The sequence below is a fragment of the Bactrocera latifrons genome, unplaced genomic scaffold, assembly GCF_001853355.1.
Source record: "Bactrocera latifrons isolate USDA-ARS-PBARC rearing strain unplaced genomic scaffold, ASM185335v1 scaffold_77, whole genome shotgun sequence".
Lineage (NCBI taxonomy): Eukaryota > Metazoa > Arthropoda > Insecta > Diptera > Tephritidae > Bactrocera > Bactrocera latifrons.
In genome coordinates, this window is record NW_017537456.1 from 454,545 (window position 1) to 470,639 (window position 16,095).

A 16,095-nucleotide genomic window follows, 5' to 3' on the forward strand; every position below is an offset into this window, starting at 1 on the left:
TACTAATCTATTTTCATTTAGTTATACGAGTTAGTTGATTTAAACCAGCGGTCYTTTCGTTAGCCCACATTTGAGTTCTGTCTTATAATTTTCAGTATTCTAAGGGCAATTTCTCAATATATAGTTAAGGGGTTAACCAGAACTTTATAGGCAATAAGCTAAAAAATGAATTTCTCAATATCAGCTTAGAAACGATCTGTCAGTTAAGTYCTGGTAAACTTTACCAAAAGAAGAAGTATTGGTTAGTTTTTAAGCAGTACACGAAATGATAGCTGTCAGCTCTTAAATCTATATCAATCAGCTGCATATACATACGGAGTTCAGACGTGGACTTTTTTGCAGATCATACAGTATATTATGCATATTTGCATAACGTAATGCTAAACATAAATATTCTATTGAAACCGAGCGCTGTTGCAACCATGAAAGGAATTTCAAAATGATGAAGAATGTCTCATCTGAACATGCAGATATATGGCTCATGACGTTTACACAACTTTGCCTGTTCAAAATCCAAGTTTTGTGAACAGTTTTCTGCCCAACTTGGTGAAAACGGTTCTATCATTCAATCCTATCATCCAGTTAAGCTACCAGCGATTAAGGACCAGAATAAAAGCCAGAAGTTTATRGTTTTTTTTGTTAACCTTCAATCAGAAAAAAGGAAGAAAGAATAATTTTCCAATATTATGTGTTTGATATTTTTGCTTTTATCATCGAAATGATGAGCAGTAAAGAGGCAGATTTGCGCGCAGCGATTTACGTTTATTGTCTACAATTTACTCAAAACGGATAGCCCRAAGGGGTCGTTAGAGTTTGCTGAATAGCCAGAAATCACACGGAGCTAAATCAGACGAATACRGTGGCTGCGGAAMGATATTGGTTGAAAACTTGGCGAAAAACTCRCGAAGAATCAATGTAGTGTCTATGTAGTGACGGTGCATTGAAGTGGTATAATAACYAAGAGCTGTCGGCCCATATTTCTTGCCAATTTTTATGAACAGCTTCACGCAAACGATGCATAACACTTAAATGGTAYTCCTTGTTTAAAGTTTGATTGGTCGGAAGGAATTCGGACTACAACGCACCTCAATAATCGAAGAAAACTGTCAACATAACCATGTGTTTTGACGTGGTTTTTTCAGCTTCGGCTCACCTTTCTCACGATATYGGGCCGATTCATCGTCTGTTTCCAGATCGTAAGCATAGACACAAAACTCATCGCCAGTAATAATACTCCACAGACGTTAACGTGACGCTATTTTTCGAAAGAATTGAGTGATTTTGGAACCAATCGTGTTTTCTCTTTTCTTAGGCTCAAATGAACTTTCAAAATCGTTTTCACTGATCATTCCAATATTCCAACGWTACCAGAAAGATTTCTGACTGTTAATCATCGATTCTCAWGABCAAATTCCTTTGTTTTATTAACGTGTTGATGGCCGTCCTGGATTTGCTTCGTCGTCAATACGTTCTCGACCCTCTTTGAATAATTTTTACTAATCAAAAACACTTGCTCGCGGTGAACAATTATCACCGAAAGACTTTTTCAACATTCTGAAGGTTTCGATAGCAGAAATTTGATTTCGCACACAAAATTTAATGGCACTTCTTTGTTTAATAATTTCACGCATCGTAAAAATCGCCAAATGCACTTATGTACTTTAGAAAGACATCGTATATTAAACACTAATGATTTACTTAGCGAGATTTCATGGTTTAGAGGTTCATTATATTATGGCAAAAAACAACAGATTAGTATTAGTACCTTCTTTTGTACTTATTTCGAGACACTTTGGTAAACCGACAACAAATTGAAGATTTTTGATTTACTTCACTTTATTCAAATTTGTCTTTTAAATTTTTGTTTTCTATTATTTTCACAGTGCTCTCGCTCGCAAATAAAGTTTGTGACGGCTTATACTTATACTATAAATAGTTGAAATACTGAACTCAGTACCTTGCATATGACCATATATCCCGCAGAATCGTTATCAAGGCATCACTGTAAACATAATTTCTTAATTAACATTTTATGTTTGCTTGTTAAAATTATTAAAACATAGCATATATTTTCAATTAAGATTCATGCTTTAAACTTTTCACAGTTGCTAAAAACAATAAGCATTTGAAATTTTAACAAAACGATTAGAAATGCTGCTGTTTGCAAAAATTAGTTGGCAAGGTACACACAATTTTAAAACACCAAAAACACATTAAAATTTGCGTCAAATCAATAATAGGTATATTTATAAAAAAAAAATTAATTATGTATTTATGCCAATGTCAATGACATATTGTATCGAAAACAACAAAAAAACACACACATATGAAGTTAAAAAATAAGAAACAATGCGAATCTGTGCTCAAAAGCAGGTGAAAAGTGAAAAACCAACGGCGAGTATGCAGCAATTGCGGCGACCGACCGACTGGCCGCACACGCTTGCGCCGTGCACATCGYCAAAAGCTCGGCAACGCCGTCAAGTGTGTAGCTATAGCTGCTAATGAGTGCAATCTGYTCACCTTGCWTGCAAGCTGCCATTTCCGACTGCTGTGCTTCAAGCGTTTACGCGCCAATTTAGAGGCGAAAAACGTAGATGAAGATTGCTAAAAAACTAAAACAGTTAATTAACTGAAAAATATTAAGATTTTCTTTTTAATTAAAACAAAATTATATACTTTTAACGAAATTATTATTTTTTTGTATATAAAAAAATTAAAATCTTTTAGTTGTAAAATATGTATTAAAAGATAATATAATCATTAATAATATTTTTAATTAGTATATAAATGATTTATTATGTGTTTCTAGGTTTCAGTTTAGGCGATGAACTGGGCTTCGCTGAATCACTCGGCAATGTAGAGGGTGAACCGGAGCGACGACGCGCCATTAGCTATAAAAATGGGCCACCACCCAGCGCTGCAGGTGTAATGCCTGCCACACAAAAGCCGGTAAGTTCAACGTCATACATTTTGAAGGCACAAAAARGTTAACAAACACTTAAATATACTAAGCTGAGAAAATTTGCCWAGGCTAAAATGTTGTTAAGGTCAGCTGTGGTAATATATTTTTTGCTTCCGTTTTTCACCTTTTAGAGACCTCMGTCGAACTCTAAGAATACCTTAATMGATTTTTTWAATTTTTTTGTGATTTTTTATATTTTATAAGAATATAGTAACATCGAAGATTTATTTTTTATTGCTGCTGTACCGAAATCTACATATCTATCGACAGATTAAAGAGCGAAATAGAAATCTTCTGTAGTGAATCATTCCCAGAAGATAGCTTTAAATTAAATTACTAAAATTCAGTCAGTCAGACTGAAATTACTGGCATAGCAAAAGATGCCCAGTGGGCTATTGCTCTAAGCAGCAAGTCCATTAATCTTCTAGTGGGCACATAAGCAGATAATAAGGCAATTCGTAGCGCCAATATCTACTCCCACTGCTTTACGTTATGCAAGCAAGCAATGACTAGACTCTCTGCAGGTAACTCGTTTACTCATTTGGGTACCCAATCATATATGAATAGAAGGAAATGAAAAGACATACGAGCTGGTCCGGGTCTAATCTGCCCCAGACTACTCAGCTCCTTCAAAGGTTGTTTGGAGCAATGGTTTGGAATATGGTTGATGATGAACATACCAAACAAAGTGGTCATCGGCGGGCACCTCTTATTAAGATCCCACCTTCAAAATTTATGTGAATAGCCAAGAGCCGGATGAAACGAGATATACTCTCCCAATGCTCGGTGGACTGCTGGGGTGTAAAAAATAAGGTTTTCATCCAATTTACTGAGTTGCCGAATAAAACTTAATTTGGTTAGYAATGAKCCTAACTATGGTTTAAGAACGGYMMTACTCGGTCTTTCCAASTAACGGAAGCATTCCTCTATCTTTMCTGTCCSTAKTTCAYYCCAYTTTAAATATTATACCCACATAATTCAGTAAAAAGCGCTKACATTCTTTATACCTTTATCCTTTTATTGWTGAAAATAGAGATTACGARACAATTCGTCTCGTTATGTTTTCGGGAGTGCATTTTGCGGAGAAATAATAAATATATTAGACCACCACGAAATAAAAGGAAGTTTTGATTGCAATGACAGTTTGACAGATCGCTTCATTTATCAACATATCCTCCACTTCGTAGAAGAATTCTGTCTAGCACAAGAGAGCTTCCACTTCAAATGTAGTTGGCTACTAAAGCAAGTATGAGAAAGTATGAGATCACAGCAATTCCTGGGTACTTATAGCCTGAAATTAAAAAAAAAAAACGAGTTCGAAGGTTATAAAATGATATTTTTGTTAACCAAGAAAGGACTTTTATAAAACTTGCTCAGTGTAGATTTCTTTGATGCTGCCAAAGTAAGTTTACCTGGAATAATGTTGTTGTAACCAGTTACTTCTGGACCAGGATACAATAGAGCTGATTTTTTTATTTGATAATCGAAAGCTTCACTCTCCATGGATTTTGTTAGCAACTATTTAAGATAAAAATAAACTAACAACTTGGCTTAGCAGAGCAGTTCAGATGTGACACTCGAATATTTTATATGTCTGTTCGTCTGTCTATTCTTTTATAGACCGTGTTAGAWTTACTATTGCCAAGTCTTCAGAGCAACATAAATAAATCGTATGGACCAAATATCATCACCATTATTTAAAAAAGAGAACCTACTTCGTGCTCATAAGTACATCATGGTCCACACATAATTTCCAAAATATTTGAATAATATTGTAGGGTTTTAAAATATAGGGTAGGCCAGTGCTGCTCTCAGGATCATGGCCTCATATCGCAAAATAATCCACAGATAAATATTGCTATATTTTTAATATTATTCGATGAAAACAGATATTTATGTGAACTAATGCAATATCTTGACTSCCTTTCAGCCAGTACAGCATCCCATACCCGAGAAACGTATTGGCGCGCGAGCCTCTCCAAACTACAACGCCGCTTACAGAGAGAATCTTAAGCGTCAAGTAGCGCCAACACAACTAATGACAGAGGCGAGACCTTTACCGTTAGGTGTGCCAGCATTTCGACCCATACCGAAAACTGCAACTGTGCCCGTAGCACAAATGGCRCAGCGACGCACGAATGTCGCAGTGGACTCACCAAATCCGAGAGTTCGCCTCAACAACAAGTTGGTAGAGGGTTACTCCGATCCAATGGTGAGTGTAGAAGTATTTYAATTTTAAATACTATATTTTAATTWAAATTATTTATGTATATAGAACTCCAATCGTACATTCCACGTCGCGAACCCTTCTGTCTCGCAACCGCTTGCAGTGCCCGCCTTCCAGGCAATGCCTAATTCGGTCGCACGTCTCGCTGCCGTTACAAAGTCCCTMACTAATGCAGAGGAACGAATTATGCATGGGCAGCCAAATTACTTGCAGTTCGAGGAACCGAAGTTCGATTTGAAGGATGTGACGGTGGAGGAATTAGCCTCGGCGGCCAATGTCACCGTGGACACAATCAAACATGCAATCTACGTACGTGAACAACAAATGAAAGCCGAGCATCGTGCTATGTTGGCGGCTAAGTTGCGTCAAGAATTCGTACGTACTTCGACGACAGCACGTACTACGACAACAACAACGCCAGCACCGTTACCAGTAGCAGCGATTAAAGCACCGGTGATGAATTGGGCCCAACCACAGAACGAACTCGATAGTCAGAATATCAAAGAGAATGTAGCTTTCGAGAGTAAGATGTCAAAGGTATGTAAATTGGATGTACTATTACTGTTTCCTAGAACTCAATTGAAGACTGAACATTCTAACTGTCCGTTACTTGACTGTAAGAAGAAAAGGGATTGGTTAAACTTTGACAAGTACTCTGTCTTTCGAGTTATCGATGTTTGCTAATGTTGCTCTTTTATCTCTGTCGAAAGTCATATGCGAGTTTTCTGAAATAACTCAATATGTTGGATATTATAGAGATAAAAATTATCGAAAGAGTTAAAAGAATATTCCAAATTTTTTTCATAGGTCATGAATGCACCACGCGAATATTATCCAGTTGGTTATGACAAAAACTTCGATGATAACTTTAAATCCAAAGTTGATCTGCCACCGACGAGTTTCTCATGCGGCAAGCAAAAGCATTTCCCAGGWCTCTATGCCGATACAGATCTTGGTTGCATGGTAAGAAACAACGCTGCTAACTAAGATAAGACAACCTGGTCCACTATATTGTATATTTCTTGTTCAGGTGTTTCATGTTTGTGCGCTCACCGATGATGGACTTGTACGCAAATCGTTCCTTTGTCCAGAGAGCACACTCTTCGATCAAACAATCTTGAAATGCAACTGGTGGTTCTATGTGGATTGCAGTGCCAGCAAAAGTGTCTACGATTCCAATATACCCATCTCTAAGAGTTATCAGCTCATGAAGTCGCTCACTTACTTCTCCAAATACAGCAAAAATGCTGACAATGAAGGCGGTGATGGCGGTTTGGATATACAAACACTCAAAGATTCCATGGCTGAGGAAGAGAATTCTAGRGCACGACGCGTGGACAGCGATGATATCTATGTGTCCGATAAAGCGCGCAGTTTTGCTATACATGTWGAAGATACAACCACTGTAGCGACGGAGAAAGCACAAAGTGACGCTATAAGCCCTACTTTGAAGACACGTAAAGTCGAATTTAACAACGATATAAAAACGACGGCGGATGACTTGCCAGAGGGCACCACCGAAGTGGATATAATCACACCACAACCTGTCTACGATCGCCTGGCTGAGCTGAAGGCCAAGTTGGACAGCATCAAGGCGGCAAATGGTCAGACCACAACACAAGAAACGAATGAAGCTTRAGTAAGGGGGGTTGAGCGCTTGTTAGCGCTATGCAGGGATTAAAATTACTAAGTTAGTGGAAGTGGTGTTACGAAACGGAACCTGCGCAAGTTGGTGGTGCAACGGTYGAGTTATGTAGTATGAAGCCGTCAAGTATGGGTTTCTTAACACTGTTTATAGGTTGTTAAGTAAATACGTCATTCCTAAATAGTCATTGTGCGCATTCGAGAAATWGAGAGAAAATTATATAAAAAATTGTAATTAAATAGGGGGTATGATTGTTGCGCCAGCTTAGTGTTAAGTTTTCAGTCCGTAATGTCAGACACACAACATCAATATAAAAAAAAAAGTAAAAAATCAGCGTGTGTGGGAAATTCTTGGATATACCTATAATATGAACGTACAATTACATGTAATGTAACTTATTTATTATTTTATGTTTTTTAATAAAAAAATATATTATACAATAAATTGTGTTTGTGAATTTCGTGAGATCAACTGTGAACTGGGGGAGTGATGAGTTAGCCAAGCATCAAGAAAAAGTTATTCTATGGTTACAACTTTATGGTATATTTTTACCCTGTAGATAAGTGTTTGAAAAATACAGCCAACGTCTATTGTTCCTTAGATCAACTATTACTGATCTGGATTTCTTGTCAGCGTGATATTTGAAAGGTCTCATTTGGGAGTATCTGCTCCTTTTCGAAGTCAATATGGGTTGCTGAATTTAAACGTGGTCGTAAAAGCCTTGAAGACGATCCACGTGAAGGACGTCCAAAAAGCGCAACAACACCGGAAATCATAACCAAAATACAAGATATAGTTTTGTAAGATCGCCGATTGACTGAGAGAGACTTAGTACGGGCTCTACACATCTCATTATGCAGTGTGAGCCATATTTTATGTGAAATTTTGGGGTTTTTCCCTAACAATGGAACAAAAACTTATTCGAATGAGACTTTCTCAGCAATATTTGGAGCTTTTAAATATAATAAAGTTAATTTTATGCGTCGACTCATCACTTTGGATGAGAATCGGGTCTACCACCATGACCCTGAATCAAAACAAGAGGCTAAAGAGTGGTGTAAACTTGGTTGTTCGGTTTCGAAACGAGTTCGTGTCCAAAAATCGGCCAAGAAGGTTATGGCATAAGTTTTTGGGATGCGAAATTAGTTTGTGGATTAGTTKCAAACTGGTAAAAAAATAAATTTTGAATATTATCGCAACCTTTTGGACGAGTTGAAGGAAAATATTCTTGGAAAAAGACCTGGTTTGCAGAAGAAAAACATCYTTTTTCATCAGGATAATCCACCGTGCCACAAGAGCATTTGGACAACGGCCAAAATCCATCAATTAAAGTTCAAATTGTTGGAGCATCCAACGTTTTCACCAAATCTGGCACACCACGACTTCCATTTGTTTCCTGAACTCAAAAAATGTATGCGTGGCAAGCGTTTTTCATCAAGTGAAGAGGTCATAACGGCTGTTGAAGCGTATTTTGCAGACTTTACGGATTCTCACTTCAGGACTAAGATTCAGAGATTGGAGGATCGTTGGTGCAAGTATATTAATGTTCATGGAGATTATACTGAATAATAAAGTATATTTTGAATCATAAAATTGGGTTCTTATTATCAAACGACAAAACTTATTGAACAACCTGGTATGTTCAAGAGTGGCTGAGAAGTGTTTGGCCTTTKTATCAATTGCATCACGCTATTTGCTGATGAGACTTCCGAGCGTACATAGCTAAAGTGAAGYGTTTGAGTCTGTAAAGCCGATTCTTCATCTTAATTGGAGTAGACACCGCTTACGCGATTATAGGCGAGTTAACAACAGCGCGCCAGTCGTTTCTTCTTTAAGCTAYGTGGCGCCAATTGGATAGGACGGTAATTATGAGTGACTTATAAAGTTTGGTTTTTGTTTGTCGAGAGAGGACTTTGCTTCTCAATTGCCTACTCAGTCCGAAGTAGCACCTTTTGGTGAAATTTTCTCTGTGTTGGATTTCGATGCTGACGTTGTTTTTGGTGTTAATACCGGTTCCAATATAGACGAAATTATCACCGACTTCAAAGTTATGACTGTCAACAATGACGTGAGAGCCAAATCGCGTGTGCGACGACTGTTTGTTTGATGRCAGGAGATATTTTGTCTTGCCCTCGTTCACTGCCAGACCCATCTGCTTTGCTTCCTTGTCCAGTCTGGAGAAAGCAGAACTAACGGTGCCGGTRWTGAGGCYGATGATATCAATATTAAAGCCGATTAGCTTACAAAAAATGGTACTGGGAACGTGTCACCTTACCGCAGTTGCAGGCGTTTTAACTAGAGACTATCTAAGAGGTATGTATGTGGAGAAGCTAAAGCTTTTAACGTATGTCAGTTGTTTGGTGGAGGTAGAAATATGTATCCTAGTTATTTTTTTTTCTCGACTATAAAGCTTGCATTACACTGAGGTTGATACACGTATTATTTGTTCTGCAGACTAGTAASTTTACTTTATTTACACTTTCGCGCGTCAGTAATAAATTTTTTGTCCCGTTTGTTCGATAAATAAACATTTATTAGGTACATTTGAATGCAAGTTAATATAAAAAGTATTAAAAATTACAAACTTAAACCTAAGCTTATTGCTCTGCCTTCGCACACGAGATTTATTTCTTCTTATGCGTTCCTCCAACGCTGCCATGCTGCACGGAGTCCACAGCAAGTACCGTGCCCACAGTGTAATCGCTTTTATCATGCGCATCCACACTCACCGACTCGCTGAGCTCCACRTTCGCATGCACTGCGGCATCGTTAGCATTGATTTGCGCCTCTTGCGCCGACGATGTGGCCTTCTCTGCCGCTTCCTTGGTCTCCTCATAATCTAGACGCGCCGTGTAGAGTTGCGATTCTATTTGTTCCAACTTCGATTTAGCCTGTGCYACCATATCGATTTGTGAGGCCAACTCGGCAGCTGCCTCAGAAGCTGCCCTCTGTGTCAGCTCCGCAGCRGATTGTGCATTGTTAAGCGTCGCCGTTAGYACCGACACGTGATTAATGGCTTGTTGTGCGGCATATTGTGCTGTCTTGGCCGAACGTTTCGCCTGTTGCAGTTGCGACAATTCGCCTTCCAAGTTTTTGTGTTCGTCTACATTTTGATCTTCGAGTCGTCGCAAAAGTACCTCTTTACCTTTGAGCACAGCCACTGCGGTACCGGCTGCTTGCGCCGCAGCCTGTGCTAGCGTRCTCTTCGCCACATAGGCGGCTTGTTTGCCAGCRGCATTTTGACTGGCAACTGCTGAATTTGCTTGATCGGCGGAACCTTTGGCTATGCTACGCAGACCATTGTCAATGAGAAATTTCGAAGAGGTGGGGGCRCTGTGCACACTGGAGTGTGAAAGTGTTTGTGTGGGCTTGAAATCGGTTTCGTAATGGTCTATTTCTGACTGAGAGTGATAATCATGYTCGTTAATGTCTTCGTAGGGATAAGGTTCGTGTTCCACCCGATGTGACGCAGCAGTGGCCGGGGATGGTTGGGGCTGTGGTTGAGGWGGCGGTGGATGGTGGGGTTGAGATTGAGCGTGTGGTTGAGGTTGGGAGTGTGGTGRCAGTGGAGGTGGTACACTTAAATAGCTTCCTGTGCGTTTTACTTTGCGTGACGTAACGGTGAAAAATGTGCTCACTGACAAGACCGAAGGAACTGCGTATGAAAAATGTGTGTATTATTTTTCTTAACCAATTACAAAGCACTTACTAAGCAGCAGTAGCACTGTGGCAATGTAGAGGCGTGACATATTTGTTGTTTAAATTAAAGATTATGGAAAATTTCAAAATTTCTGTCGCAATCTAAAAATATAGATAAGGCTTACATATTAACAATACAACATTTTAAGGCTAAAGTCAGATAAATACAATATAAGTATGAGATCGAGAGTTCTTTAGGATGGTAAAAATTGTTGAGGCTCATTTGAAAGATATTTTGTATTAAAAACAAAGCCTTTGATTGGAGTTTAGCTTAAGAAACATCTCAAGTTATAGAAATGACCAAGTATAAGTAATGTATTCTATATTGAAGGGCCTTTCTCGCCAAGATATACTTCTGGTATCCGACGTTTAAAGTTTTATCATTACAACTCAATTTGTTTCCAATGAAATCGCGCTTTCTTAAATGAAGACTAACCGCTGTAACGAGTATACTTTATTATAATACTTTTTACAAACTTCCTGAACTTAGAAAACTCCAGGTCGACAACTATAATTAGATCGAAATCTATATGAGTTCGAGGACAGGCTTATCAGCGCTTTTGTTGGAACCTTTTCTTGTCGAATATTTTTTCAATGGTAATGGTTTAAAGGTTATCCAAGAATATTTAAATTTTTTCGTGACCAGCTAAGTTTTGTGGAARTTTCAGCAACGGTCTTGGCATAATTTTTTTATACGCTACTGTTTTTTTAACGTGAAGATCTTCTTCTTCGAGGCAAAAATTGTATTGCGCCCAGCAAGTTCATGGAACTTATCAAAGTGTTGGGCCTTTGTGAATATATGTGATAGAAGAGAGGCCACAATAGRCCTTAGGTCGCGGTGCAAACCTTAAAATAATTTCTTCTTCTATCTGTGTCTAAATATTTGAAGGATTATGGATGTTAACAGAAGAAGACTTTCAGGTATAACAATCAAAGTGGAAAATTACCAAAACACACAGTGTTTGCTTTATAACTGAAAGATGTAATTTCTTAAAGCGGTGTGTTATAGCTGCAGATCTATCACCAAATTCTTATACGTTTTTTACTGATTTTTTATTTAATAAATTAAGAGAGGTGATCTTTTTAGGGAATGGGAAGGTTCCGTAAGGACRTTTTTCGAAATTAAGAATTATGCCTCAAAGAAAAAACCAAAACATTGATTTTTATAAAATACTATCTTTCCATAAATTGAGACAAATTTCATCTACTATTTTATAAAAACTTCAAAACTCAAGTAGAACGCTATTGAAAACGTTTGTAGTGTCTTAAGTGGTGACCAAACTAAAAATGAGCAAAATTCAATAAGTGTGTGGTTTCCTGAAGTCATCGATGAAATCAGAAATAATGTAGCGAACCGGCGAGTTATCCAGCTCTCACAGGGAAAGCGGGGGAAAGAAAAAAACGCCATTATCTCTATAAAAGTTTCAAGACATTTTATGGTTTATTCTGAGATACACAAAAAAAAGTTTGAAATTTTTAATAAAAAGTACCGCGGAAAATTTTAAAAGAAGCATCATTTGRTCAGCGGTGCGTGTTTTGCTTATCTTTACATAGTTATACTGATCATGAGAACTAGCAAAATATATTTGCCGCTATTTGTTCAGTTTACTTTCCTGAAACATTACCTTCTCGCTAGCTATAAAAATAGTGAGAAAAATAAATGCTGACATACAAAACTGCATCCTGGTGTTGATGAAAGATGGAAATTCCTCGAAAAAAATAGCCGAAAAATTATCTATAAGCCAACACACTGTAGTTAATCTTCTCCAGAGGCGCAATATTTTATGTGGCAGAATTCTTGGAGAACAGCTCTGAGACCGAGATGCATGTTCAATGGAACGGTATATGAGGAAAAATAGTACTGTGACACTAAACTAGGCTGCAGAAGAAAAAAACGATCTTACTGAGCAATATATTAAACCACGTCTAGCATTTTCCAAATTTTGTAAAAAGTGTGGCGTTGAGCATTGCAAGTGTGTGACTTGGTCAGACGAAGTGAAAATTAACCAATTTCAGCGCGATGATATAAATTATTACTGGCAATAGCATCGAAAGCCACAGTTTTAAGCAGATGATAAAGCATGAAGGAGGGAGTTTGATGTTGTCGACATTTTTTCTAATGACGACATATCGGGCCATTTAAAATGAATTTTTAATTTTTAGGTTTTAAAAAAAATATTTGTTTAAAATTTTTTTAAGGAATAAAACACTCAACAATTGAATTGAATTTTGCTCCGTTTTAGTATTTTTGTATAGCTTTAAAACAAAATGTTAGAACATTTGCTCAGTTTTGCTCGTTACTGTACATATTTAGACCCATACGTTTCAATGCAGAATTTCGGTTCGATCTCGCTTTCAACTAAGCTCATAAAATTTAGTTTCGGTGCGTGTTTGTATCATTAAAAARCTTTTAAAAAATTTTGGTGCGACATTTGAAATTAATTACTCTCATGTGAACACATCCAAATGAATAACGGAGTTCATCAACTCTTTAAAAGTCTCCGATGCTCAATTACAAACCTCAAGACTGTCTTTATAAATATTTATTGTGAATTTCTTTTATTAAAGCACTTCCTAGTATGAAATTCACACTATTAAAGCACTTCCTAGTATGAAATTCACACTTAACTAAAATGGGTCTCTTTAACACTGCACTGGATTGTTATTACTTATTATAACAAAAAATGCTATTTTATTTGATTTCCGCGCACTTTTTGTAAATGAGTCCTTAACAGTTATTTCCTGTTGAATATTTACTTCCCGTTTGAGTAAAGCAGATGCAAAGTTTTTAACCGCGTCCTGACGCCGTCAATATCTAATCGCAACTGACTGAACGCGCGTACAGTCGAGCATGCGTTAGCTCACAGATGTAAATGTATGCGAATAATTTGGTTGTAACAATTTTTCACAATAAAAAATAACGATTTTTTCCTTCTTGAAGTTGCGAACGCATTCAAAATTCAAATGTGACTTCAATGTCGTTAGGCGTACAAGTCCAAGGCGATGTTGGCGGAATGGGATGCCGCAAGCCTGGAGTGGTGGCAAGCGTGTCAGGTTATGTAGTAGTTGGACGCTTTTACTTTTCAGGAAAAACCACTTTCAGCTTCGTTCGCAATCCCACGCTTACATATAGTACATATGTATATCTATATATGCTTGTATATCCGGAGTGAACCTGTGTGAACGGAACTCGAATGCGCTACCGCAACACCAGTAGTTCGAGCAACAGTTTCAATTTGATATGTGGTGTGTGTGCGTTGCCTGCTATCGATTTTCAGCCGCACGCGAATACATTAAGTGGCAAAGACGTTGCACATGCGCGCCCAGCAATCGTATTTATAAAGTTTCTGCCGCGCCGCAGAGTGAGTGAAAAGGCTAGTGATTTGTGTATAGGCCGGTGCAGCGCCACCGTAAGCAGCCGTTGCTCTCGCTGGCCGGTCATGAACGTTTGCCTGTTGACCAGCATCTGCGATTGCGCATTTTGCAATTGTTTTTGTTGCAATTGTTTTGTTTAGCTCTGTCATAACACCGGAGTTCAGACGTGTGTTCAACTTTATTTTACATGCATTTTATTAGCAATGCATGGCTCTCGGCGTGGCTGGTGTTGCTGGTGTTGCTGACCACTAAGTTGGATGAAAGTGCAAGATCGTTTTTGTTACTTTGTTTTCCTTCGTAATTCGGTGTCGATCTTTTGCAGTTACTTTTCCCCTGCACTCGTTTTTATGATGAAAAAATTCACTTCTCTAGAAAAATCCACTTCAACGGCGCTGCATTCAATGCCGTTGCAGCGATTTGCGGATAAGATTACGGTACGAGCGCGGTTCGGTAGACTTGTGATTACAAAATCTCATTCTTTTTTCGACGGCGAAGACTTTTTGCTTAGGCAAAAAATATATTCCGGAAGGTTTGTTGTTGTAGCTACGGAAAAAACTTCGAAATTTGAAGAATGCTGCCGATGTTGACTGTCCTTGATTGAATAAAAATCCGGGCCCGTTCCGTTTACATAGACTCGGCTATCATGGGAATGGATGCCTAAAGTATCAATTCATTTGGTCAAAATAATTTATTATTATCTTTGTGGAGTTGAAACAATGGTAAAACAGACTGACTAACAAATGCAATTGTCTTCAACACCGGCAGATCTACGAATATTTAACTGCTGCCGATTTTAACGCGCGTGAAAAAATTTCCAGATCTATGGTTCAAAAGTTCTAAAACAACACACTGAAGTTGAAAAAGTCGGGTGCAGAAAACAAGTGATATTATATAGTACACCAACCACAAGCACACAAATTCCCAAAAATGCTTTGGTTGTTCGAGATTATGATTCGRCAATACTTCAGTATTAACTCCAATGAGATTATGCCATTCATATAGGTATTCTGAATAATATTGRTAAAAGATTTATATTCTGTTTTAAGTAGAGAATGTAGGAAAATACTGTATGCGTTTTATGTTGATGAAGCTACTCAGAGCCAGAGCAACTAAGACACTAAAAAAAAGAAAAAGAAATGTTCGGCAACATTACTTTATTTAAAGTCTTTTCGCCATGGTAAGCACTACATATGGACTTAGCAGACAGCTCTCGTAACTAACAGGTCGTTGTATTACGTGGATGACAGTGTAACATTAAACAGTTTAAGTTTCAGTCATGCTCCGTCATTATTGCGTTGTAAAGTATTGAGTTAATGACTAAGTAATTAGTATTTTTTGATTGATTTTTATTTACCTTACCTTAGCATTTTTAATTTWGTTAGGAATTTTCAACGAAAATTTTGAGCTTCTTAAATGATCGCGGTAACAGTGTCCACTCGAGCGATTCCTCCAATGGCAAATGGYGTTACCGTTCATTTTAACTGAAAATAACTTCAACTATCTTTCAAACGGTTGAAAATTATTRTGACCGTTGATGACACCTAGAACGGGCAAATAAGATAGTCTAACACATGTAATATTTGTATAAAGTTCAAAGTGAAAGGTAATTATAGGAACAACTTTATAAGTGAATCTCCTATCTCTCTATAACAGAATTGATTTTGAAAAAAATCTTCATGYTTCCCTAACAGTAGGTCAGAAGGTAACTATGTACATATGGCGAACCGAAGTCCTGTTATCGAAAAGCAAGTATTCGAAAAGGTGTCATCAAAAAAAAGGATATAAGATGGATACAGAAATCCATGGGTACCTGGGTACCCATCCACCAAATTGGCAATTATGATAGAAAGCCCTTTCTAGACAGATAAAATAATACTATAAAGTCGCCCATAGCAAACGCGCCATACAGAAGCGCAGAAACATGGGCAATGTCCAAAAGTAGTGAGCTGATACTTGGGGGATTCTAAAGATGTTTGGTCATTTACGTGTTAGCGACCACTATCTTATCCGCACCAAAGAGGAGACATTTGCACTGTACCACATCATTGACATTGTCCAGTGAATAAATATCCAGCAKCTGCGCTGGCTTTTTAATGATGTGAGACCGGATACTGATGCTCCAGCGAAAAAATGCTTTTGATGGGAGAGTCGGTAGTAAAAGACGTCGAAGTAGACCGTTTCTCTGGT

General features: G+C 37.8%; 2 protein-coding genes across 2 annotated transcripts in view; one reads left to right on the forward strand and one right to left on the reverse strand.

Moving 5' to 3' along the window:
• Nucleotides 1-7,223, forward strand: part of LOC108976471 — a 9,886-nt gene extending 2,663 nt beyond the window's left edge. Inside the window, 5 exon segments of the mRNA XM_018945589.1 lie at nucleotides 2,810-2,949; nucleotides 4,893-5,174; nucleotides 5,238-5,726; nucleotides 5,997-6,152; nucleotides 6,220-7,223. Of these exon segments, the coding sequence (XP_018801134.1) occupies nucleotides 2,929-2,949; nucleotides 4,893-5,174; nucleotides 5,238-5,726; nucleotides 5,997-6,152; nucleotides 6,220-6,870 (1,599 nt within the window). The 5' untranslated portion in view covers nucleotides 2,810-2,928 and the 3' untranslated portion in view covers nucleotides 6,871-7,223.
• A 2,219-nt stretch (nucleotides 7,224-9,442) lies between these two features.
• On the reverse strand, nucleotides 9,443-10,635 carry LOC108976493 (auxilin-related protein 1). The gene is made up of 2 exons (XM_018945620.1): nucleotides 10,544-10,635; nucleotides 9,443-10,489 (listed from the first exon to the last, which is right to left on the reverse strand). The coding sequence occupies exons 1-2, from the start codon at nucleotides 10,581-10,583 to the stop codon at nucleotides 9,459-9,461; spliced, it is 1,071 nt and encodes a 356-aa protein (XP_018801165.1). The 5' UTR covers nucleotides 10,584-10,635; the 3' UTR covers nucleotides 9,443-9,458.
• Between the last annotated feature and the right edge of the window lie 5,460 nt (nucleotides 10,636-16,095).